Raw genomic sequence first — 26,707 nt, 5'->3', positions numbered from 1 at the left:
TTTGTTGTGTTTTCATGCTTGCTGAGATTGGAGTTAAATGGCTGTATAAATTGTGTTTGGAAATGCAGTTTATCCCTCTGACCTCTACATTAATACACACACTTATTTCAGCTTTTTAAACTTGTGAAGTGTCTGTTTTCTTCTTTCATTCATCATCTATAATTAACTTAATTGACAAATTTTTGCTTCCAAAGGTGAATCCAAACAAATACATCATCACAAACCAAAAGAAAAAAAGGAACCACAAACGCATGCATGCTGCCCTTTGACCACTTTTTATATTGGTGTGAGAGTTATAAAGATGAGCAGTAGAAGTGGCTGTTTTCAAATAGCAACATGGAGCCCAGGAGACTGCTGCTACAAGCAAGTCTAACTTTGATATTCCTTGTAACCAGCAGCTGTGGAGGACACTTCAAATCAAGTAAGTCTTCTAGGGTTCATTAGTGACAGATGTGGTTTCATTCTGGTGTTAAACTCTCATGTAGTCAAAAGTGTTTCTGGAGTGAAGATTTTGATGTGAGATTCTTCTTAATCTTATTTAGTTTATCTTGTTAACAATCAATGTTTACGACCAATGCAGGTTCAAATTCAATTATGTCAGCAGTGTGAGAACGTACTCTATCAATAGTATTGAGTGCGTGTTATGATCCTGATGATGATAGTGATGTTATACACCCTTCTGCTATCTTTATATTTATGATGTACAGAAAGCTTTGTGTGCCAGCTGTAAATCACTGCTGCTTTAAATCTATGCAGGACTCGCTCTGAAAATGGACCAGGCTTTGTTGACGTTTCATAACCAGCTGAAAGAAGAAGTTCAGGTCTTCTATACGTCAGATTACTGCTATAAGGTAAAGAATATATATATATGCAGTGTCTCTGTCAAAAGATGGATGGATTTGTGAGTTTTGAGAGGTTCATAGTGATGCACACAGAGCAGGTCAGAGTTGTAAAGTCAGGTTTGTTTATAGTTAAAATCTGTGATATCCTGACGTTTGGTCCCTTGTGTGAGTCAAGTTTTAAAAACACTTGATCCGACGTTTTCCATAATGCAACACAACGCAGTAACATCTTTTTAGACCTAGTATTGCCTGTGTCTTCCTGTTTAATAGTCAAAGTATCCCTGATGTTGTCTTCACGTTTAATTCCTCAGATTTTAGATTTTAGAAAGCTCCCTTTAGAGGCAATTTTATTTAGAAAGACTGAGCAGTACTCTTCATGACGAGTAAATTCATGCATAAAATCAGTGTTTTTTTGTTGTTTTTTTAGGGTTTAAGAGAATTTAGCACAACCGTAGGAGCATTTAACATTGCACTTCACTACATATATTACAAATAAACCTTTAAATCCTTGAATCCTTATACCTCTTATCATCCTGACCCTGATCAGATTTGTCTTCCCAACCATTGGTCTAGTCCAGGGGTTTTAAAGGTCTGACACTGTAGGCCTCCCCTCAGACAACATTGGAAAAATGAGCCCCTCATCCTCCCCTTTGCTGAGCTTCACTCAGTTCCTGGATGCCTATGAGATCATGGATGTGTTATTTGATCCCATAGATCAAACAATGGAGCCAAAATAGCTTCATATTGCTGTCGACATAACTTCAGACTTCAAATGTATAAAAAGGTCTGTCCTATGAGGTGTTTTCTGATTATACACATTTAGGCATTTTTTTGTTAACTAATGTAATATTTTTTCACTTCCATTCACTGAGCTTGCCCTGAAACTGTTTGGGGCCCCCCTTGCTCTACAGTCTACAGACTTTCTGATGGTTTTAAGCACATTAAGTCAGTGTTTCACCTGTTTTTACCTCTCAGTGTGTGTACCAGCCTTTGGTCACTGTGAAACCCAACAACAACAATGCGTCTGCAGTCATCAGCACTAAATTCACCCTGTCTGTGCAAGTGGAATCACAGGCCAGGAATGCAACTCTTTGCAGGTAAAACTCCTAATAAAGCATCAATAACAATCACACCAGCTTTTAATTCAAAAAATGCTGATTTGTTTCCTGTTTACTCTGCCTGTGGGAGTGTATTGCTCTTGTTTCCAGACATAATATAGTGTGGTGGCATCCGATGATTGCATCAGCAGTCTGTGAGATTATTTACAGGGCTGTGGGAGTAATCCTGACCTGCTTCTGGACCTGAGTGATGCCCTCCCTTAAACTACCTCGCCGGGTATCGATCAGGAGCCTTTTTGGGGTTAATAAGACCTGACATTCTAATATTGATGAAAAGGGCTCATTAAAGCTTCAAAGCTACACGTCCTGTGGAAACCTCAGCTGGGATGTTAACCGGAGGAGACAGTTGCCATATTTATTAACAATCAGGACTGACAAGACACCGGGGCAGAGTCTTCCATTTGGGGGTCACCTGTAAACATGGTGCCGGAGATCCGGTCGCAACATGACAAGCCTCTGGTGCTTTTTCTTGCCCTCTCAGAGGTCTGGTCTTGTGCTTCCTAGATCAATGTTGAGGTCTCTAACCAGACTGTGCTGCTATTGATTTCCTTTTCCCCTTTGAAAAAACACTCCAAGTGATAGCTAGTATGTCATCCCAACAGTGGATCAATAGGAGCGTGTAATGCATGTTTTTTGGGGCCTGAAACTGGAGATGACGAGGGGACAGAGGGACGCACTTTAAGTCTGCAGACACTAGGTGGTGCTCGTGAGCTTCATAGGGGTCGTTAAAAACCATCAGAGGGAGATGGGAAGAGACTTTTCTTTTTATAGTCAGTCCAAGAGGAAAACAGCAGTAGTGGATGAAAAAAGTAATTTTATGGATGCTTCTAAGGAAATGTCATTTCAGATGGGATCAAATGAAAACAGCATGCGGTTTTATGTGCTTTTTAAGGGAAGTGTGTCTCAATATTTCACTGTTTTTGGCTGCAGGTGGAGTCAGACATATGGAGAAGCTGGTCATTTCTCTGTTTGGATCATGATGTCAGAGGCCGCCAGTGTTCCCAGTTGCACCCACGCTGTTGATAAAAGACCAAACAATGCATACCTGCGTAAGTGCACATCACTGAGGAAGAATACAGGACGATGACGTCCAACAGTCAGTCACAGTTTTGAATAACTGACTGAGAGTGGACGTTGTTGCCTTGGTGAGACACAGTGACAGTGGAAGAAGTTGTGGCCACGCTCAGGCCAAACCTTTGATCCACTTAATTGAGTCAGCAAAGAGGAGAATAACTCGGTTGGTCCACATCTACTGAGCAGTAATTCTCATCCATCTCCTGGGACATGATGTGTATTGATCAGATAAGACATGCTTTCTTGAAAAGGGATAAAAGAAAAGCTTTTCTGTTTGTCTTGAAGGCCTGGCTCTGCGCGTGGAGGATTGTGGGTAATACATTAGGGAGTGTGGAAGGATTAGGGCGTAATGGGATTTTGAAAGCGTCACTCTCCATAATGTACACTCTACTTAACAATATTGCAGATTATGTTGTAGATCAGACTTTTAAGGCCAAGTAGCCATTATCTGAGCAGATATATGGTCAGTGTGACTGCACCCCTCACAGTATGATGAGCTTCCATTAGCTCCACAGACCGGTGATTATACAAACTCCCCATAGGACTTGCTCAGCTTAAGTAATGGTCTGGTCAGCAGCTCAAGACAGGTTAGAGTTGCCCTGCTAGGGAATTTCAAAGTTTACTTCAGCGTCTCAGATTGATCGGCCGTGGAGCTTCATGAGGTCATTCGTTGGGTGCGGTATTCTTCAAGGATATGTTTCTGTGCAGCTGCTATCAGATCCACCCTTTAATCATGTTAGTACTGTATTCTGCATTGTACCACAAACCGCAAGTCACCTGCAGAGGCCCCTTTAATTCTTACAAAACAAATCCACTATTAAGTGTTTGTTCGACGAAACACGCAAGTGTATCGACGAACTGCACCATAATCTGGTTGTTTTGAAATGCCTCCATTCATTTCGTGTTTATTCTGACAGTAACCAATAGAGCGAGCGTGGCTTTTGCAGAGCTGTAGTGCTGTTTCACTTCATGCGCTGAGAGCTTTATGGTGTTTTTATGAGTGGACGCCAGAGATGCCAGGACTTTTTCCGAAGGCGATCAAGTGACCACTCTCTGTTCAGAGTGGAGATTCATAGTGTGGATTCAGCTCTGGTTAAAATGGTGTCTTTTTATTTGTTTTTCCACTGAAGACAAACACTCCGCGGACTGCCCCCTTGTTTCCTGTGCTGTGACGCACCTTACTGATATCTCCTGAGCCTCTGTGTTATAGTTTTATAATCAGTAGCACAACTGTAAAATGTCTCTAGGATTTTTCAGTGCTTCTGATGCTGATGGGGGAACAATAATGTTGCATTTTTGTTTTAAAAGTGGTATTTAGTATCATTTGAGTTGCACTAATGTGTCTAAATTATAAAGTGATATAGGAATATAAACTCATCTATATGACTTACATAAGCAAACGAAACCATCAGCAAAAACATTGGCTTTTTCTATAGTTATTCTTCCCTTGATATCAATGAAAGGAAGCGGTGGAAACACTACCGCTTTTGTCCACAGGGGCCGCCAGAATTAACTCAAAATGAAAGTTCCTTGTTGGGGGCTTTAATCAATGAATCCATGAGCTTTATCCCAATGCTTGATTTATTATCTGAGTAGATTTCGGCGTGTAGGATTTAGCGGCATCTAGGGGTCAAGTTTGAGATTGCAACTAACTGAACACTGCTCGTGAAGGCCCAATCTACAGCCAGTGTTTGGATTTGTCCATTCTGGGCTACTGTAGAAACACGGTGGTTCAACATGGTCGGACTCCACGGAAGGCGGCCCGCGGCGTCTGTAGATAAATTGGCTCATTCGAAGATTACAAAAACATGATTCCTTTATTCAGGTGATTAAACACTAATGTAAACATACCTATAAATATTATATTCCACTTCTGCCAATAGATCCTCCTACATGTTACACACTGGACCTTTTAAAAGCTGCAGTATTTGTTTCCTCTTGTACTGTAAACCTCATCTTGACCCCGCTCCCTCCAGCTCTCTTCCTCTGTCTTTGTTTCCTCGTCCTAGTGTAGCCTTACATTTTCCTTTTTCAGATGGCCTGCAGGGTTAGATTACCCATGAGTGATTGAGATGAGATGATGGATCGAGCAATAGTTTTCCATTAGCTTCTTGTTTGTCACTTGAGGGATCCCCTTTGACACTGTTTGACTGACAGAGAGCCACAAGGGAGTCCAGAGGCGAGTAAAGCAGACAGTTTGGACTGGTAATCAGGCCTTTTTATCCCCAGTCAGATCCCATTCTGATAGAGATGTACAATATTAAGCTCCTGACATGGACTTCCAGACAGAAAGACCTATGATGGCACAGTTTGATATCTATTTGTCAATATTTACTTCTCTTATTTTCCAGCTCTTCTGGTGGCTGCTCTCATACTGTCCATAATCGCTCTCTTATTTGTTGTGGCACCCTTCATCTACAGGTATGTTTTATTTGTACATCATTCACAATGAATCTACCATCCTGCACTGATTCATCTTCCGGGCAGCTCAAACTTGTTGTCTCATTTACAGGAGGCCTTGTACATCAAAATTTATTAAGGCCATTTGCTGCCAAAGCCCACAGTACTCAGTGGATAATGTAAGTAAACTGCAGCTTCTAATGAATCCATTAGATTAATACACAGAGAGATGACACAGATGCATGATTTGATTGATTTAAATTTAGATCAATCATAAACCAATCAAAGGATTTCTATCAAATGAGTGCTCAAGTGGTAATCTCATTGACATACTAAACATGTCAAGGTCTTTAAGATACAGCATTAAAAAATCATCAAAACCCTTTTTTATATCTTTTGTTTGGTGTATTGATTGCTCAGAAATAAAAGCATTCAGAATTGAAGAAGATGAAGTTACAGTCAGTACATGATTGTTTCTTTGTAAGCAAAAGTCAGCGTTGCCTCGATCCAACATTACATTGCATTATTTTCATTGGCCGACTACGCAGCCTGAGATGCATACCAAAATTGCTCTGAGACTCCAGTCATCAAGCCATTTGGGAGACACTAATGGAATGATTGATACAAATGTTAGCAGAGCCAATTGTACAGCAGAATTACATGGAAGCGATAGGGCGTCGTATCCGACCAATCTTCTTGCTTGATGGCAAGAACCCGCTGTGTATTTTTGGTGAGCATGAATGGCTCCTCTTATTCATCCAAGCAAGATGTCTCTGTCTTCCATATGCTGCCTGGATGGCATGTAGATCCATCATAACATATTAGTGCTTGTGTCTTCCTGCTCTGGCTCTTTAAACTGCTGCATGGAGGCCAGTGAGTCAGGCTAATCCAACTGAGAGGGCAACAGGCCAGACTCGTCTCAATGCTGCCTTCACAGAGAGGAGGAAAAAGGAGGCGCCACCACACAGCGCAGAGGATGACAGAACAGAGAGATGCCTGAAATCATGTTGAGGAGTTCTGACCCATGTGGCAATTTAGATTTTTGGTTTTGTCAACATTTTTACATCTCGGAACAATAATAGTTACGTAAAATCTTCAAACAAAGCATTACATAAATATATAATACATATATATTTCTGTGGTTGCTTTAAGTATCTATACAATACTGTTGCTATTATGTTTTTCTAAATGCGTCCTCTGTTTCAACCTCTCCACTTTTTCATAGTACAGTAAGTACAATAAAATGTCTGACCTCTTCAAGAGAGAGAACTTTAAAGTAATTATAATTAATCACTGCTTCATGAGAGGGCCATTTAAACTTGATGCCAATTAGCAGAACTTGTGAGCTACAAAAAGAGGTCTTGTAATCAGCGCTTAAAGTACAAAACAACAACACAAGGCAAATAAGAGGGCTCATGAAAGCCTAAATAATTCAGCTTTTTCTAAGATGCACTAATCACTATGTTTATATCAATCAGATGAGTACGTGTAATGTGAAATGGCTCAATCATAGAGAGAATCAGACTGCATTTCCCCTCAGCACTACAGATGGGTTTTAGTGTCTTTTAGCTAATTGTTTTAGTTTTACTGTTTTGGTTCAGTGCTTCTGTTCTTATCAACCTGCAATAAACCCGCTGTTCACTTCTTACTACCTGGTGAACATAGTAGAGCATCTAGCAGCTAAAGAACCAAATATTTTTCTTGGTGGAGACCAAAATGAACCTAAAAGTAGAGTGAATCCTGAATTTTTATTCATCAGGCGACCAGAAACACGACTGCAAATGAACCCTAATTATCCTTCATCTCTACTAGATGTCTGATTAGGCAAGATTTTGTGAATACAGTTGCTTTGTCAGCTTTAATAGGTGATCAATGTTGTGTTTACACTTTATTCCATTGCCCCCAATTGGCCAAAGAAGAAAGATGAAACAATAAACATACAATAGCCACATATAGTGAGTTAACAAGTGTTACTACTTGCCATTCAACCTGGTGTTTAGTTACTTAAAAGCCAAAGTTCTGATATTGTTTTGTCTATCACCTGATTGTTTCTACAGGAAATACATGCTTCTGAAGCCGAGCACGATACCACCAAAGCTAAACCGGCACGTCTGCGCTCACTGGACACTTTCCGAGGGTATGTACGCCATCAACAACCATCCTGTTTATCGGTCTATCACCACATGCTGCTCGTTCACATGCTAATTCTTTTTAGAGCAGTCTGAGGCATGATGAAGATCTACAGGGCCCCAGCATAATGAATAATTACAGGGGTCACAGTCTGGCCACATGCTCCCCCAAGCTTTTGTTATCAGGCGGTATAGCTTTGGGCATGATTTCTGATATCAGTGCGTCTCGGGTTTGGAACAGTGTGTTTCTGTTGGACAGGAGTGATGCATGTGATTGAATCTGGGCTCCCTGCTCGCCTTAATTGTGGCCTGGGGGTAGACACAAAGCACGCCTCTCTGGAAACAGGATGCTGGTGTGGCTTTGACCTCCCCCTTGCCAAATAATTGATGTAATAATACCGTCAACATATCAGCACACATCCACACGGCCATAGATCTCCTGCCAAAATGGAGAGCGAGAGGAAATCCAGCAGCACAGATGCAGCATCCAGCAGACGACTGGCATCTTTTCCATCTGTGGCTTCCTTTTGGATGAAAAGCCATCTGAAAAACCACCGTGCATATGGTCTGAATTCAAAATACCACATAGTTCGAGCTGAATTGGTTGAGTACATTTACATAAGGATTTGCAAAGGTTCAAGGGAAGGATACATTTCGATTTCATTTCCAGTTACACTTCCTGCCGCAGTCCTGTTCAATCTTATTAGCTGAAATGTCAGTCTGGGGTTACAGATACTTGTGGAATATTGATGTCCTGATTGGTAATACTGGAAATTCTCAAACCTGACAACACACTTAATCAAACTGTGACTCAGGGCTCAAGATTAACGCCGCGTGTGCCTCCTCAGCCCTGTGACTTATGATCCATGCGCCTGATAAGTAACAACTTTCTACAGAGAACAGACACATCAGTCATCTGCCATAAATGCTGAGACATTTCTGAAGGCAAAAGGCTTTTCTTCCAAGCCGAAAGGTTTTTCCTGATCATTGCTCAAGGCCTCACTGACATGATATACAGAGAACAGTAGGGTACGGTTGCACGTTAATTTTTCTAAAAGGATTTGGATTTTAATCTTGTGCCGCATTGCTAAAAGCCTGTCGCCCGTTTCCTTACTGTTGAAAACCGCACCGTCAGTAGTTAGCGGAGCCGTACAACCGAGGGGAACAACTATTAGAGCAAAACAATGGTTTGTCAGTTCCATTTAACACCAGGTGGCTGACTCATTCTGTGCCTTATTTTGACTAGGCTCCAAAGTTTAACCACACACAAAAAGAAAGAACCTTGGCATGTCCACTCAAGTAGTAATTTATTATGACTAGATTGGGTGTCCGTGTACTTGATATGTCCATGCACAGCAGGTAACTCAATACTCTGCATACTCTGCAGTGATAGAGTCTAACTGTCCATTTGCAACGGTGTGGTGGGGGTGGAAATGTACTAAGCTAACACTCTAATTGGCAATGCATGTACAGTGATTCAAATCAAAGAAGTCCATAAGCGTCTATCAGCGAGTCATAACCAGTTGTCACCGCTGCAAGAAAGACACGTCTATCTGTAATGTGTTAGCTATAAATCACGAATACTGATTCCCAGACGTGAGTTAAGTCTATTACTGAAGTGACGAATGTTCAGTGGAGAGATTCACGGGGGATATTTACAACTTCAACCTGATTAGGAACCAAGGAACACGCCTGCGGTGCTTCAGCCTGGACATTATCTTGCATTAACGCTGGTGCAACATAAAAAAAGATCTCAGTACACATCATGTTAATTAAGCACTTTCTCTTAATCATAATTTGCAGACACTAGTGTCACGTGTGTCGTGTGTCGTGGGTGTGTGTGTGTGTGTGACACTCAGGGTGTTTTGATTAAACAGATGGCCAATAAGTCCTGATATTGCAGTGATTTTCACCTGGTCTCATCTGGCTAGTGATTTAACCTCTGTCTTTGTCACTATGGCGACTAATGGATACGTTCGCCAAAATTTAAATGATAGCCAGCGTGTGTGTGCATCTGTGTGTGAGAGAGAGAGAGAGAAAGTGGACACATGCAGCAGGGTTTACTCTGCTTTAATAGCCCTTTTGAGATGATAGTGACCGATTAAAATCTTGTATCAGCAGGTTGGGGCTAAAAGAGCAGTAATGGCTTTGGTGCACCTCTTAATTGAATCTAGGCAGAAAAACAAGAGGAGGCAGAGGGAGATACACTGCGCCTTATCAGACAGCCTTGTTCTTAGAGGTTGTCCTAATCTTGTTAGGGCTCCTTTTTTTGTTTTGTTTTTTATTAAATAAAACATGAATCAGAAGCGTAAATTCAAGTGTTTTTCTGATGGTGAAAGGATTCTGTAGCCGCTTGCAGCCATTTTACATTCCCCCGCAAGTTTGTTGGGCAATGGTCCATTTTCTGACATGCAACGCAAACACCTTCTTTTCCCTCCAATGTCTGATTCAGTGAAGCACTCCATCACGTGTGCTGTAGTTTTCAGCCGCCTTGGCCAGTGCTAAAGTATAAAGTGTATCATATATTAGACGCAAAGTCTTTAGTCAGCACTCCTGCTTGAGGAGATCCAGAGGACAAGTGTTCATTTCCTGAGTGATTCATAATGCTTAGATTGCATTACCTTGCATTTGGAGTGTGACACAATAAAAGCCCCCCTCCTCCAGGCCTCTTTAACATGAATTCAAAAGTTCATATTGTATCAGATGTATTAGTAAGACGGAAAACTAGTTAGATGTTAATGTTTTATTCTGTATTTCATGTATTTATTAGAGTTATTAGACCAGTGTAGGGCTCATTATTTGAAATATGACTTTTTTACAAAACGATAACCTATAATCACCTGTTTCTAATGGCTGATATCAATAAGATAAATTGTACATTTTTGTATTTTAAAAAGATGTTTGTAACCTTTAACCAGAAAGGTTGAGATTTAATGACCATTTAGTATTGTATAAATCTACCTGACATCCCTTTCAAAAGTAATCTTATTACTTTACTTATTACTCCCTGCTAACAGTAATTGGTTACACTAATAGTTATATTTTTTTTCTGCTACATCCCACAAAATTGGCAGTTGCGTAATTCTCCCCAAAATTCAGTTTCAGAGTAATGGGAATATTTCCAGCTGCTGAATGTTTCCATCGTCCAAACTAGTTTCCTGCTTCGTGACCTGCACGACTACAAAAATGAATCCAAGGATGTGATTGGATTGTTGGAGTTTAAATCAGTAGGAGAGTGAAAACAAAAGTAATGTTGTAACTAGTTATTGTTTTTGAGGGGGTAACTGTAATATTACTGTAATGTATTAGTTACCACCAGGGTTGGGAGGGTTACTTTAAAAATTACCTGTTAAAGATGTAGTCAGTAATGTAATCTGATTACTTTACATTACTTTTGGATTACCACAGAACACCACAGATTATTCTATTATACATGTTTTTAAAGAAAGATGTCTTTTAAAATTGTAATCCTGTTGAATAATCCACATTTATACTAACTGTAATCTGATTGTTTTTTTTTTTTTTACAGTATCCTGATTACCTAACTCAGTTACATGTTACTCTCCCAGCCAAATTAATATAATTACTGTAATATTATTACTTGTAATGCCTAGTTACTGTCCCACACTGTCACTCAATCTACTGCAGGAAGGTTAATGTACTAATAGTGCTGATTCATTGTTCTGTATTTATAGGTTTGCCCTGACAGTGATGGTGTTTGTGAACTACGGTGGAGGAGGCTACTGGTTCTTCCAACATGCACCATGGAACGGTTAAGTGAAGTATAACACACTGAGTTACACCACAGCTTGTACAATACAACCTGTGCTCCAACAGTGGTCAGTCTGTTTGCATGGGAGGAGCAGATACTTCTAATATTAATGTCCTCCTTACTTCACATGAAGCCACATATGAAATGAATGTGTGAACCTAAGGCAATTATTCAATGGCGGCTCTCTCCTCACCGTGTCTGCTGCATTTTTCTGACCTGTTGTCACTAATTATGATGAATGCAGCCTTGAACCGAACACACACACACACACACAGGACCCTGAATCAAAGGCACGATCCATACGTTTTTATTGTTATTAACAACCAGGGAGGAGACGAGAAGGAGGAGGGTTGAGTGTTTTTAAATGGCAGCTGGGAGAATATGGGTGGGGACGGTGAATGAGGAGTACTCGCCTCCTGTTGCAGCCACTCCTGAGGTGCCCTGGAGCAAGGCATCTCTGACCCACAGAGGACAGTTTAATCCCTTTTCTCTTTGCAAAAATGTCCCTGCAACCTTTATGAAATCCGTGTCATCTTTTAGGGGTGTTCTCAATTTAAAATTTTATAATAACCTCTTTGCCACATCTACAAGGGTGTATTGATTTCAGGGGTGGTTTTATTAATCTTCTTTTTGCTGCAGGGCTGCTGCTGTCACAGGACTGTAGATATTTATTAATCACACCTTTTATTCAAAATGGAAAGTTAATGACAGAAACAGCAGTTTAAAGACATTACATTGTTCTTAATTCACCTCGTAGTCCTTTTGGATTGAAGAGATTAGAAAAAGGGCAACAAATGTGAACTCTGGCATCAAATTCTGTATCTGTGTGTGTATTGATATTAATTTATGCCTCTGGTGTTGTTGCAGGTCTCACTGTGGCAGATCTTGTCATGCCTTGGTAGGTCTCATTTTAATGGACACTAATATGCTTTTTTGTGTACACATATATGTGTTTTTTAATAGCTTAACACTATTGTTTCTTCCAGGTTTGTGTTTATTATTGGGACCTCGGTGGTGTTGGCTTTCAGATCCATGCAGAGGAGAGGAGTTAGCCGCCTGCAGCTGCTGCGTAAAGTCACCTGGAGAACAGTCGTCCTCCTGATGCTCGGCTTCTGCTTCCTCAACTACTCTCCAAAAGACGGACCCCGTAGGTGCAAGATATGTTCCACGTAATGGCTAATGGAACAAAATACAATACTAAAAGTCAAATACCACAATGTTATATGTGTGTTTAGATTTGTGATAAAAGCCAAAACTGCAGGGCTGTGTGTGGGGGGGTGGGGGGGAGTTAAGGAGGGGAAGCAGGCTGAAAAATCCCCATTTCATCGTCCACCTGGGGATGCACAGGGCGCCCTTCACACATTAGCCACCCCCAGCACTAATGGACTTTCCTGGGTAGATGTCTGTGTAACTGGGTTAACAAAAATATTGTTATTGTGTGTGTGCAGTCTCAAAATCCAGCACCAGGGGACGTTTAACAGAGGCAGATTGAGCAAAAACAACCGCTGTGGTAATGGACAATTACAAACAGATAGTGTTACAGCCTTCAGCCTTCGTGCAGCTGCTGTGGAGGCTGCTGCTGCTGCTGCTCGAGCTGATCATAACAGCACAGTGACTTTTACCATAAACTGCAGCTTCGCCCTTTGTCTCCAAGGACATCCTCGGCAGTTCAGTACCAGGGTTTGATCTAATAAGAGAATGGAGTCACATCAGCTCAATATGTTGAACCGTTTCAATGTCAGACGAGACAAAAGAAAGTGTTAACCTTTGACATCAACTATGAGTCATTTCAAATAAACGCTGCCAACGGTTGGATGTCCAGATTATAGTTATAGCCGTGTTCAAAAGACCTTGAAACTCACAATTTTGGTTATTTCAGTCAAAGATATTAGATGTAGCATCTCCGCATTAAGAAACACTGGACCTATGTTATATATGTAGTTGAGTTGTGTACTTACATTATCCAAAATGTTTCCAACAATGTTCAAACTCAGAGAAATCTATTAATTTTATTCAGGTAATGCTGCGTCCTTTGTGTTGTGGTTGTCATTAATGGACTTTTTATCCAGTTTTAGGCCACACTTGATTAACACTTAACACTTTTTAAGATAAATTTGCTGATCTTTTAACTCTAGATTTTAACCTGATGAAGGATTTTAGTCATCACACGTCTGAATCTTAAGTTATCAGAGAAACAAGCTGAACTAACGTTAGCAGCAGCTCAGCTCGCAGCCCCTCCACACAGATTTATTCCGTGTTTTTACTGGTTTTAATTTTGTTTTGGAGAGGATAAGACCTCTGCAGATAAATGGTCTCTCCGGGAGAAGCTGACTACAATGACGTAATGAAGGTGAAGATAACAACCTTCACAATGTCACCAAACTTCATGTTATTGTTTTAATCTGAGAGACCCCAGAGCAGCAGAAATAACATATTGTACGTTTAAAGACACCACATTGTTGGATTAGATTAAAAAGAACTTAATGGATGTCATTAGGTAAAACTCAAAAATAGTGAAGTTAAAAACATTTTTGATATGTAAAAATATTCTTTTGCTTAAAGATTTATTATTTTTTGGATGGTGAGAAGTTGACAAGAAAAAATCAGTCAGATGTAGATGAGGTCAGAAAGTCCGATTCAAACCCCCACTGTTGCCTTCAGAGGATTTTCAAATAAACCCTCTTTTTGAAAAGTTCTTGGTTCAGCTATTTGCTCTACTTTCTGATGGCTGTATTCACTTCCACCATAGAATCATTATTTTATTCAATACATCACTTAAAGTGCTCAGAGATGGGAAGCAGACAGCAGTGCTTTCGCTTCATAAATGATATTGAATGTCAGAAAGGGTCTCAGTTTCACACAAAAAACCCTACATAAATTGATCATAAAGTGAAACAAAGGATATTTCCTGCAGTTCAGTACCTTTTTTAAAAAAAATAAAAAAAAATAAAAAAAAACTGACTTTCAAGTTGATTTTTATTTAAGTGACAATTATGTGGAGGGACAGATAGACTAAATTATCTTGGTGGGGGTGTGACCTGCAGATTTAACAAATGTGTCATAAGTAAGAGCTTCCTCTTTTCCTGTGAAAGAGAGATTTCCGCCTCTTATTTGATTTGTCCAGATCAATGATTGGGATTACACTTCTTTTTTACAGCACTTTGTACGGCAAAGAGGTTTTCAATTAACTAATGTGTAGATTACCATCAATCTCTCAACCAGGGGCCAATCCTATCCTCCCCAATTTGTCGAGACCGGGAGATAACTGGGAATCTTTGATTAGCTTGCCACGTTCTTGACGTGTCTACATCCTGAGGGCTGACACCCTCTCCCAGCACTGTCCATCATCCTCCTTCAGGAAGTAGTGGAATGATTAAGAAGATGTTCAGTATTGTCAATTTCCTGATTTATTATTTGCTCAAATCAGCAGAATTTGCTTTAAACCACTGAGTTAAATCTGTACTCGTAGATGAGTTGGATGTATTCATCATTACATGAGGGGTTCATGTGTGTGTTGTTGATTGTGTTCCAGTGTCCTGGTCCTGGCTGAGGATCCCTGGAGTGCTGCAGCGTCTGGGCTTCACCTACTTTGTTCTCTCTGTCCTGCAGACTTTCTGGGGCCAGAAAGAAATCCCACTGAGAGCGGTGAGCAGCTCTGTCAAGTTCACTTTAGTCTGTCATTACACACCGGGGGAAAAAAAAAACGTTAAAGAAGTCCAACCTGAAAACACACTTAGCTAATTTGCTGCGCGCACTTTGGATTCCTGGGTCCATTTTAGTTGTTTTGTGTTGTTTCTTTTCCTTACTGCAGTAAAAAACTGGCCAAACACACACCAAAATAAAGTTTAATCTTAAAAAAAGTCTTACTTAAATCTTATTTACCATTAATGTGATTCATTTACAGCATCACTGGTGGAACCCTGTCCAGGATGTGGTCCTTTATTGGCCACAGTGGCTGATTATCATCCTGCTGGAGACTCTGTGGCTCTGCATCACTTTCCTCATGCCTGTACCCAACTGCCCCACGTGAGTCCGAGCATTACTGTACACATATGCTAAAAGTGTACATTTCCCTCCATGCTGAGGTAATCTCCCGCAGCAGAGGTGTTAGTGTGCACCTTGTGTTGCTGGTGTTATGAACCGCTGTGATTTATGGGCCTGTGGTGGATGCTTCAGAGGGCATAATTAGCCAATCTCAGTCTGTCATGTGCAATAAGAGGAGCGGAGGCAGAGGATCCATCTTCCTCGCTCTGTGTCTTCTGCTCGGTGCTGCTTTTTGTGTGGGTATTTTCTCCCTTTTCTGTGACCCTGTCAGTGTTTGAATACTGTGAGTTCCAACAGGAGCACTTTTTCCCCACAGCGCTTGTGTTTTTTCCAACATCTATAGGATGTGTGGTAGAAAACTAATCTCAAACAAAGCTTAAAAACAAGACGTGATTAGAAAAACCTTATTCTTTAATACTGATTATACTGTTTTGTTTGTTATCAGAGGGTATTTGGGAGCCGGTGGAATCGGTGATAACGGTCTTTACCCAAACTGCACTGGAGGCGCGGCAGGATACGTTGATAGATGGATGTTTGGTGATAACATGTACCGATACCCGACATGCAAAGTAAGATCTTTTTCACACCTCATTCATTAATTTATCTTTTATTAATTAAAACCATAAAAACAACCTTTCTGGTCCTTTTTGATTACGTTGCTTTTTCCAGGAAATGTATCACACCACGCAGCCCTTTGACCCAGAGGGGCTTCTGGGTACAATCAACTCCATTGTCATGGGATTCCTGGGGATGCAGGTAACATGGATAATTTATTTCTCCTGTATGATTCAACAAGTGGTACAACAATATTTCTAATACTTCCTATAAAGTGTCCGTATTATTCTGCGGTCATTATTTAGTTTCAAGTTTCCTTTTGCTTGGAATAGAAGGTAATGTTGATGTCATGATTTTGCAAATATATAGTTAGGCTTAGTTAAAATGTTATTTACTGGTTAAATTAAAGGTTCAAGTCAAGCTTTTTTTGTGTTATTTCATCTGATAATTTCAATTGTGATGCTCATTTTAAATTAACATTTAAAAAAACTCCACCAGAAACTGTCATTTTCATAAGGAATCAATGTTAAATACAAAGTAGTTCTACTGAAAACTGTTGCCAGGAAGCAACCTGGGACTGTTTCTGGAAAGATATGTTGGTTTTTGCTTTATTTTAATAAAACAAATTCTACTTCTACTTCCCTACTTCTACCTCCATTGTATTTGAATGTTGAAAGAAGCATTTCAGAATCTCAGCAGGTTTAAAATGTCACGTCACTTAAAATAAATAATGTATCACAATACTGGCCTCTGATTGGCTCAGAGCAGAAGCTTCTTTTATTCACATGGAACCAAACTAGCTCGCTGATCGATCATCTTTTTAAAAAAAAAATTAGGCAGAAATCATTTAAAGCCATGTGCAGCTATGAATTAATCTGAACTCTGGGTAACTTTGGTGTTTTTCAACCTGGACCTTAAAGAAAAAACATGAGTATGTATATAGTGAGACTACACTTAACTCTTTACTTAAATGAAGGTTATGTGAAAGACTCTTTCCCGCCTCATTGTAGGAGCACAGCTGTCCTCCTTTATTGACAAAACGTTGTCAGAAAGTGAGGAGAGAGCTTTCGGTCTTTAGATCCGAGTCTCTGATGGCGACTGTGTCACTTATAACCATTTGTGTTGTGGGAAGCTGCCGTGCAAAAGCAGCCACATTGCTCAATTCCCAGTGGGCGGTTAGCACTGAGCCCTTCACTCAGCGAGTCTTAGACGACACACCAGGTGTCCGCTGCCCTCCTCTGTGTTCGCCCATGCTAATGTCCTCAGCTGAAACATATTCATCAACACCAAATTAATCAGAGGGTGCGGATGACTAACATCCCACATCTGGCTCAACAGGATAGGAGAAATGTGGCCGCCACATCAGGGACACTGCATTGACACCCACATCCCAGGCCTATTTAGTTACCCAAGGGCAAATACATAGACACACCGGTTGTTGGTGTTTACACGGTATTTCTCATTAAATGTATGATTGAGTGAGTTTCGGTGACTGCGCTTATCTCTGCCTCCTTTCTCCACAGGCTGGGAAAATTATCATTTTCTACAAGGGGATGAACTTCCACATCCTCTGTCGATTCCTGGCGTGGGCCATCATCCTGGTACGTTACGTCACGTGGAGGTTTTTAAAACACAGCTGGTCATGTAAAATGAGTATAAAAGTCAATTGATGATTTAAAACCAAGACAACAAATCATTTAAAACATCTTCCCACTCCTATGACTCACACGGAGCTGAGCACTTCGCCTTGCAGGTGAACCCTGCTACATGTTTTCCAGCCACTCGGGTATTAGTCATAGCCGCCGAAGCCATTCATTAGCAGCGGCTTAGTAGAGGACATGTGCGTGATCTCAGTACAATTAAACAACATCCATGTGTGGCTGTGGTTCCGGGCAGACGTGGGTATCCAGCGCCTCAGGGGGATACACACTGTCTCTCACTGCCTGTGTGCCTTATATGTGGTTTTAGATTATAAGAGTTTTTACTTACAGGCTACTGCATCTGTTCAGGAGGGTGCACAGACGTTTCAAAGTGGCTGTTAAGCTGTAACCTGAAAAAAGGGCAACCACAGATGAATAAGATAACTAAAATCTCCACATATACTTCAGGACAACGCCCAGCTTGTCACAACTGCATCATATAACACAATATTGCTCTTATATTGTGCTACAAGCTACAGACTTTTGCATTTAACCTGCTGCTTATATGTTAGCCAGATATCTAACTATGATTTGTTCATGTGATAGCATAATATAAAAAATATGAGTGGATGTGAAGATGATATGGCGATTTTAATTGGATCTAACTTTAGTAATTATGGGCTACATGTATTTATGCAGCTACAACAGCCTTGTGCACATCCTTGCATCTGATGAAGAGCATGATCAATTCATATACCTGCATTCTCAACAAACAATTACAGACCAGTCACATGATAGTATGGAGGAAGTGGTTTAACAGAAACAGGTTCATTCAAATCCAGAATAAAAAGACACATTTCTTCATGAATCTTTTCCGATAGCATTTGAGGTCATATTTGTTTTGGATCTGTGCTCATTCTGGGTGGTCTCAAAACACAAAAAGAGGCAAGCTGGCCTCTATTTCATTTAGAGGGGGAATGCGTCCCACAGGGAGAAGCATAGTGTTATACGAGATGGCCCGTTTTGCATTTCTAAACCTGCGACATGAGGCTGTTGGTCTGCTCTAAAGAGACTGACAGAGATGCATGTGGAAAGGCTTCGCTGAACTGTGCCTGGCCACTGTTTTCATGTACGTACAACGGGATGCTGCAGAGATGTAGCTCGTTTGCAAAACGGGGTTAGTAGGAGCCTGCATGCTGCGGAGGCAGACATCCTGAACTGGCAGCCCTGTGACCTGGAGCGATGATAGAGCTGGTGGAGCTGGCTGCACAGCCTTTGAAATCAAACTGTGCAGGATGAAAATAGGAGACCGGTCGACGCAGACAGAGAAAAACACACAGAAACAGTAACAGATCCCATTAGCTTTAAGTTTATGTAGTTGTATATTATCTTTTCTGCAGTTTTAGATATCAGGTTCCTTCAGTGTGTGTAACTGACCAATGCGATGAAACCACACTGAAGGTTTTTAAGTTAAGAAAACAATTTAATTCATTAACGTCATCTTATCACTACATCTGTTTATGTATTTGTGACGTCAATTTTTATTTGTTTAGCCCAATATCTCATAAAATATCTTAATTGTTTTCAGGCCCACAATAGCAATAGTTCCTCTTCCAGCTTATTTTACAAAAAAATCTCCCCAAAATATTTCAGCATGTAAGAATACAAGACTGAGAGTTCACAGCCGTGTTTGCAGCTCTGTGAGTGAGCTGAATGCTAATGTCAGTATGCTAACATGCTCACAATGACAATTCAGTGTTTAGCAGACAGTTTACTACCGGTATGTTCATTGCTATAGTTTATTTAAACTTTATTCATTTGCTAATTAGCACTAAATACAGCTGAGGCTGATGGGAATGTTTAGCAGGTATTTAGTCACAAATCAAAGTATTGGACAAATTATTATGTTAGCCTGACACTAGATAAAAAGTCAGAAGCATGAATGTCTAAACTAAACTGTCAACTATCCATTTACTCAAAACCACAATTTCTGACCTCATGGTGGCGCTATAATGGGAAAGTCAGTGGATCACCAAAGTCTTTTAGATTCATCATCTTGGAACTATCAGTTTCAAATGTACCAAATGTTAATTACAAAAACAGAAATACAAAATAATAGTATTATAATCCTGATGATCTCGTGTGCTAGGTTTAATGCACTGGTCCCCAATCTGGGGCTCCCAACTTTAAATAAGGTCTGTATCTCAGTATTTCATTAATTTCTGTGAAGAAACCTGAATGTTTAAAGTTTAGATTATAATTTAAGATATAATTAAAGCTAAAAATATGCAATTAAGAAAACCAAAGAGTTAAAACAACAATAGCCTAAATGGTGAAGAAGAAAACTCCTAAAATCTGTCAAAGAAGCCTATTAAGTATGTATGATCGTTAAAAAATATAATATAAATAATATAGAGAATTGCATTAAAAGTTCCTAAAAGTGACAGTAAAACTCATCTCTGGTGCAATTATTTCACAGGAAATAATCTGCTCAGAATTCATCTGAATTGTTGCTTTCACACAAACTTCCTGCAGTTATTGAGTGCACTATTTGGGTTACTTGTACAGTTTATCAGCTGTTGCAAACTGTTATTGTTGTGCGTTGAATATAAAATGGAAAATGTCGTCAGTTTACTCAATGATACAAAAAGGTTGGGAACTACTGGTTTAATGCACTAAATCCAACATAAGCCAGAAGCTTGAGGAATGGGAAAAGGAACATTTCTTTGTGTTTGTGAACCTGGAAAAATGCTGCTTATATCTGCGAGAATCAATTGAAATTCTGTTGTGAGAATTTAATGTCATTAACCTCAATTCTTAAATGACAAATCTCCCCATTATGCCTCCTGGTGTTGAATCGTATTGACTATCATTGTGGAGCGACTGACCGGAGGGAGGTGAAATAAATTAGATCCATTTGGCTTCTCCCAGAGGCACAGAGTGATAAAGTAACACATGACAAAATAAATAAACATTTAAGGCTTTTATGTTTTTCCCACTCTATCTCATGGTTCACCAGTTAATGCTGCAATAGATGGTGTGGATGCTACTCAAGGATTGTGTTGTTGTGAGAGACGTTATATTCAGGATCATAAAGAGTTTAGTGATGGATCAATACAAGGACTTAAAATCCAGGTTAACTGAAATAAAGAATAACGATTAAATAGATTTTCTCACGTTGCAGCAGTTGACAGAAAGATCTGGCCGTTTTTTATTGATTCTGGGAGCAGATACAGACCATGCGTACGATATAAAAACAGCATATAATCATCCTACGTGTTCTGCTGATGTATATTTGCTTTGCCTTCTTCTTTGATCTATTCTTAGTCCCACAAAGTGTTTTCACCAGCAAAGAAAGCAAAATGAGTTTTAGTGATTGGCCTGGTCTTGATATTGACTTTTCTAATACGATTTCGCCCTCAGAGGGGAGGCAGGAAGCAGAGCTGAACTGCCTCTTGTTTCAAGACATGTGCTCTTGACATTAGCAGGTCTCCTTGGTGGAGGAAGGGAGTTCGTTTCTGCACGCACCCAACCACAGGATTGATATTACGCACAGGAAGGTTCACAAAGAACCAGAAAAGTGTTAATACAGTCAACGACAAGCCAGGGTTTCGCACCACAGGTCACTGTAGTGTAATTTCTGAGGCGGACTGATATCGAGGGGCGGCCATGCATCTTCCTCCTAATAAACAACAGTTAATTAAAGTCCAACGATCAGGCTCCCGAAGTGAGAGATTGAAATTGAGCGATTGCCCCACATACCAGCCCCATCCCACATCCTGCTGCCTGGATAGCCTGGAGACTCAATCCAGCCCCGGCTAGGCTATTTCCACACCATCGATTCTGTCATCTATACGCATGATGGATATCCACCTAACAAGCATGTTTGGATCCCGATCCGCTGCCCTGGGTTTCTCTGTGGAGCACAACATGTTTCCTCAAGAGTCTAAATCACATGTAAAGGTAAACAGATGAGAGAATAAAAGCTTTTATTGACGCAGAGTTCATCATCAGATCACGCACAGGTCGATGTATCGTGGCTGTGGAGTCATCTCAGCCTCAGATGGATGTGACTCTGTAGGTGTCTTTCTCTCTCTGAAGAGAACATTCCTGTGTGGTTGATCACACTTTGGGTTCATCTGACTTTCAGATAATCATTTAATCTGCCGGACTCGCTTGATTCTGTTGCCTCACGTTTTAGCAGCCCAATACAGCTTGCTTTATCGCCCTCCATCGATTTGAAATCTGTTTCATTTCCACCCTCAGGGAATCTCTGCAGCCATCCTTTCTAAGTGCACGCGAGACGAAGGATTTATACCTGTCAATAAAAACCTTTGGTAAGTGCTTCCTGACCCTCTAAATCCAGCCACTTTTCCTCACAAAAGAAAGGATGGGTTTCCAACAGGCACAAATCAAGGCTGCTAAAACACGCGTTTACTTACCTCTAACGACAGCTACGACTGTAAATAATCACCCAGGCTGTCGGGAGTGTGAGGTGGAGCGGTTATACATCCTCCCAACATGATCACTCTTCCTTACGGCCAGCAAAATAAAGGGTGCTTTATCCCCTCTACCCCAGAAGCACTCACTACACATTTTTTTTTTTGTTACCAGCTCTGTGTGATGGAACGAGATCCGGCTCTGGGAAAAGCATCTGTATAACCACAGTGCAGGCTAACTGTTCCCAGACTATCCTGTGCCTTTTTTTATTTTTTGGAAAAAACAAGGCATCTTGATAAATGTCTGTAATGATTTAGCATGAAATACAGCACATTTTTACCTCAGACGTAGATTACTTTATGACCTGTGCATTTGTTTCACTCCCACATTCCCCTTAATATGATGTGAATCATTTTAATGTTGCAGCAGGAAGAACACCATTTCATCTGTGATGTGTAAGCAAATTTCTCATGATGTTCCACAGGGGCCACCCGCTAACGCTGCGCTCATCCCTTGCCATTACCTGCCTGGCTTTTATAGGCAGTTCATCATGCGCAGGTTATTGAGCTCTTGAGTACGAGTCCCTGCCTGGATGTCTAGAAGTAATTAACTCCCAGCCAAGAGTCCTTTTTGGCCCCACTTCAGCTGAGATAAAAAATAAAAAAGCCCATTGCGAGGAGGCTCCGGGAGGCAGCCATTTTACATCAGATGATATTACATCAAACATTGTTGCACTTAGGAGCAGACAGGGACATGGCTGGCTGGCACCGCTCCACGGGGCACGTGCCAAGGATCCACTGCTGATGCTTTAGACCAATCCAGCAAACTGTCCCGCAGTTTGCTGGATTGGCTCGAGACCCCTGGGTGTTATTTATCTGCAGTACAGGATTGATAGACTGGATGTTTTTACACCCCTTGTTCACACTGGGCTACTAACATCTTAGTGGCACCCAAATGAAGGAATGAGTGAAAGGTTGCTGTTGTTGTGAAGAGTTGCTGATGGTTTGTTTCTCCAGGTCTTTGTCCTATGTGATGTGTATGGGCTGTTTCTCCTTCCTGCTGCTGGGAGGAATGTACTTTGTCACCGATGTGAAGGGCTGGTGGCCCGGACAGCCATTCATATACCCAGGTACTGTTTATTGAGTCAGAAGGCTCACTGTATTATACTGGTTTAGCCTATATGCTTTGGTTATAATCACCCTTTCCTGTCTATCTTCACCTGTTCTATCAAAATAAAGGCTTCAAAGGCCCGAAAAATATCTTCAAAAACACGATTGAACGTGGTAATAACATGACTCCTTGGTTTTCCAGCTCTAAACTTTATTGTTTTGTTTAAGTCTTTAATGTTATTTCCATATAGAAGCAGCTGTTTTCAGCAGTTCTCTCTAAAACAACAACCTCTGTACACTGCCTGCCCAGTGTCCATCCATTATCTGCTTATCCTTTGGAGGGTAGCAGAGGGGGGCTGGAGATGATCCCAGCTGGGCGAGAGGCGGGGTACACAGGGCTGACCTGCCCAGCTTCACACAGACTAGTTAGCAACTATAGCTGGTGAACATACTGGAGCATTTAGCAGCTAAAGAGCCAGATATTATTTCACTCACAAGTCATGGAGAACAAAACTGTGGATAAAGTGTGCTGCTATTGCTCTGCAGCTGCTGTATTTACCGTATCAACTTCATGTAAATTTTAGGTTTATTTTGTCCAAAATTCACATTTTGTCCACAAATCTCTAGTGTGACCAGAGGTGGAAAACATATGCACATTATTTACTCAAGTAGAAGAATAGATTCAACTTCTTTACTCAAGTAAAAAGTGAGTAAAAACGACTTTCCTGGATTCTCTAAAGGATGTTTCTACCCTGCTACACTAACCATAACTTCAAATAGGGTCGAGTCTTCCTCTGTTTCATCTGTTAACTCATTTTCTGCATCTTTCATGTGATATCCACCGGTCTTGATGTTTGGAAGGCATGCTATGTTATAAAATAATAATAATCATAGTAATAATAAATTGATAATTCCCCTAAAATGCATCAGAACTAACCTGTTTTGAAAATGTGACTTAAAGAAAGTGCAGATATTTGTGCAAGAATTGGCTGATGAAACAGCCAATCCTTTAAAACAGAGGGGTTCAATAACAACTTGTGTTTGTGTCTCCTTTCGTCCTTTAGGGATGAACTCCATCTTTGTATATGTCGGCCACTCTCTCCTGGGTTTCTACTTCCCGTTCAGCTGGGAGATGCGTTTCCAGAAAGGCCATGGGGAATGGCTCTTCCAAAGCCTGTGGGGAACCGCACTGTGGGTGCTCATTGCTTACCTGCTGTACAGGAAGAAATTCTTCCTCAAAATATAAACCAGCAAGATCATCTGTCCCTTTTTATTATTACTGCAATTATGTTGTTTTTCGGTTCTTAACAAACTGTATTAATGGTGAGATATATGAATTATTACAACATCTGTGGGAGTTTTAAATAAAACATGGCCAACTGTTCTTGGCTTAATCAGTTGAGTTTATTTTTCAGTGATGTACCGAACTGATATCCAAACCATCTGACAAATCGAGTAGCTCAGAGGAACTTCTTAAAGTCTCAATCCAACACAAACTGCAACAAAAAGGGGGGGGGGGGGGAGTGTAAAAATATTAACCCATTAAACCCCTTAAACCACCACCCAGTTTGTAAAGAGGATGTCTGTCAGTGTGGGCAGCTGACAATTTATATGATGCAGCTTGTTTTGTGCTCTGAATAGACTGATTAAATCAAATATACTGAGGTGGTACTTAACAAATTAGGCCGAGTGATTCCACTAGACACAACGCCAGCCATTATGAGTCTGTTGCCATGGCCACTCCTTCTCTTTCTGTGTGTGTGTGTGTGTGTGTGTGTGTGTGTGTGTGTGTGTGCGCGCCGGTACCATCTGCTGTCCAAGTGACAGTACTTTAATAGGGGTCAAGATGCACAGCTCACAAAGGAGTGTCATTAATGGGACCGACACCTCTTGCACTCATTGTATTAAAAAAAATCAGGGAAATTACACAAATCCAATTCATCAGAGAATAACGACGAGACCCTTCAAAGAGCCCTTTACGTGTTTTACATATTCAACACACAAAGCTAGTTATCCACTAAAAGCAGGGTTTATTTCACACTTGGATTATAACATTTCCACATGGTTGACTATCTGGTTGAGTGATTTATAGATTAGTTTTGTGTGTATACATATTGAACACTCACAGGACTGTGCCCTCAGCATCAGGTCAGGTGGTGTGTAGATCATGAAATGACCATCTAGTTAATGAAATGAAACAGCAACGTGCTCTTCTTCCAGGGTGAAATCATATTACAAACTCCTTAGAAGCCGTAATAACATTGCGTAATATTGTGTAGTGGTTTTGGTAATTGTGTTATGAACAGAAGTTGTTGTTTGAATCCCTGTAGGTGCACCCCTCCCTTCTTGAACAGGAATCAAGTCCATAATTGCTTTCCCAAACTACCGTGCCAGCAGTGGAAACGCATAGATGAGATGAAAATGAAATCAATACAGACTCACCAGAGAGGGTTTAAAGATATATTTTGTGTATTTGCATGCAATAATAAAGCTTTGTATTTGAGTATAAGCATTTAGCTGACTCATTCTGGGTGACTTACAGTAACAGCAACAGCATAAAACCCATTAAACATCACAAGCAGCTGTGAATAAAGATAAAAAGGGTCCAAATGAAAGTGTCCAGACTGCGGAGGTGATGAATATTCTGCTTATATTTCAGATTGAATTTCTGCTGAAGCCAGTGTAAGAAAAAGCCCAGAAGATACTGTTGTGGTTCCACATACAAAGACTACACCACCACATTTCCTTGTCTTTATTGATTCCCATTGAGCATATGTCTCAGGATACCTATAGTCTGTCATATGGAAACTTTATCCCAGATACAATGTTCTCATGCAGACCGTTTGGACTCTTATATATCACATAATGATCCTCACAGTCTCCCTTGATACGACATTTATCCTCCTGTATGGTGTAAGTGAACGTTTGAGTACAGTATCTGTTAAGGTATTAACATTCATAAATGAAAAGACTGCACGATATCTTAAAGAAATTACTTAAAAGGGTTTTTATTGTACATAGTTTTAAAGGTCTAGTGTGTTGGATAAAGTGGCATTTCGGGGTGTAGTTCCAACCTAGTCGCTTCATGCTCCTTTTCCAAGTGTGAAGGAGAAACTACGGTGGCTGCAAAGCTCCCAAAAATGTAAACACCCCCATCTAGAGCCACTGGGCTACTGTAGAAACATGGAACATGAAAGGCGATCCTCACTTCCTATATTCAGGTGATTAAACACCAATGAAAACATACCTATGAATATTATATTCCACTCCCAAATGTTACACAATGAACCTTTAAGTTAAAGATCCCCTTCAGACGTGTATTAAGAGATATATAAATAGTCTGCTTGGAACAAAAATGTGTATTTTTTCTGCAAAAAAAGTATAATTTCCCTTAGTCCTTCTACCTCATTAAAAATTATTATTATGTATATAATTATATATTTATTTTAAAATTAAAAGAATCTATGAATATGTAAATGTTGTTAAGTGTCAAGTTTCTGCTTTTCTTTTTTTTCTGCGGATTTGTGATGTCACTAATCATGCTTGTAGGCCCCGCCCCCTAAAAATCAGATTTTCAATGAGCT

The 26,707-nt window shown here is 40.4% G+C and overlaps 1 protein-coding gene across 1 annotated transcript; it reads left to right on the top strand.

Moving 5' to 3' along the window:
* The first annotated feature begins 198 nt into the window (after window positions 1-198).
* Window positions 199-24,490, top strand: si:dkey-192p21.6 (uncharacterized protein LOC565246 homolog). The gene is made up of 18 exons (XM_035663730.1): window positions 199-421; window positions 757-851; window positions 1,818-1,939; window positions 2,891-3,009; window positions 5,386-5,455; window positions 5,547-5,613; window positions 7,492-7,571; window positions 11,259-11,335; window positions 12,203-12,233; window positions 12,322-12,482; window positions 14,868-14,980; window positions 15,240-15,361; window positions 15,825-15,948; window positions 16,049-16,135; window positions 17,458-17,535; window positions 21,841-21,911; window positions 23,031-23,143; window positions 24,188-24,490. The coding sequence occupies exons 1-18, from the start codon at window positions 337-339 to the stop codon at window positions 24,367-24,369; spliced, it is 1,797 nt and encodes a 598-aa protein (XP_035519623.1). The 5' UTR covers window positions 199-336; the 3' UTR covers window positions 24,370-24,490.
* The last annotated feature ends 2,217 nt before the right edge of the window (window positions 24,491-26,707 follow it).

This window comes from Morone saxatilis, unplaced genomic scaffold (genome assembly GCF_004916995.1).
Source record: "Morone saxatilis isolate NCDOM2014 unplaced genomic scaffold, NCSU_SB_2.0 Contig19, whole genome shotgun sequence".
Classification (NCBI taxonomy): domain Eukaryota; kingdom Metazoa; phylum Chordata; class Actinopteri; family Moronidae; genus Morone; species Morone saxatilis.
This window is presented reverse-complemented; position numbering and strand designations above follow the sequence as displayed.

Coding starts and splice junctions, on each gene's coding strand:
- si:dkey-192p21.6 (XM_035663730.1), top strand. CDS start 337: ATGGAGCCCAGGAGACTGCTGCTACAAGCAAGTCTAACTTTGATATTC. Junction 15,362..15,824: donor CCTGTACCCAACTGCCCCAC/GTGAGTCCGAGC, acceptor GTTTGTTATCAG/AGGGTATTTGGGAGCCGGTG. Junction 16,136..17,457: donor TGGGATTCCTGGGGATGCAG/GTAACATGGATA, acceptor CTTTCTCCACAG/GCTGGGAAAATTATCATTTT.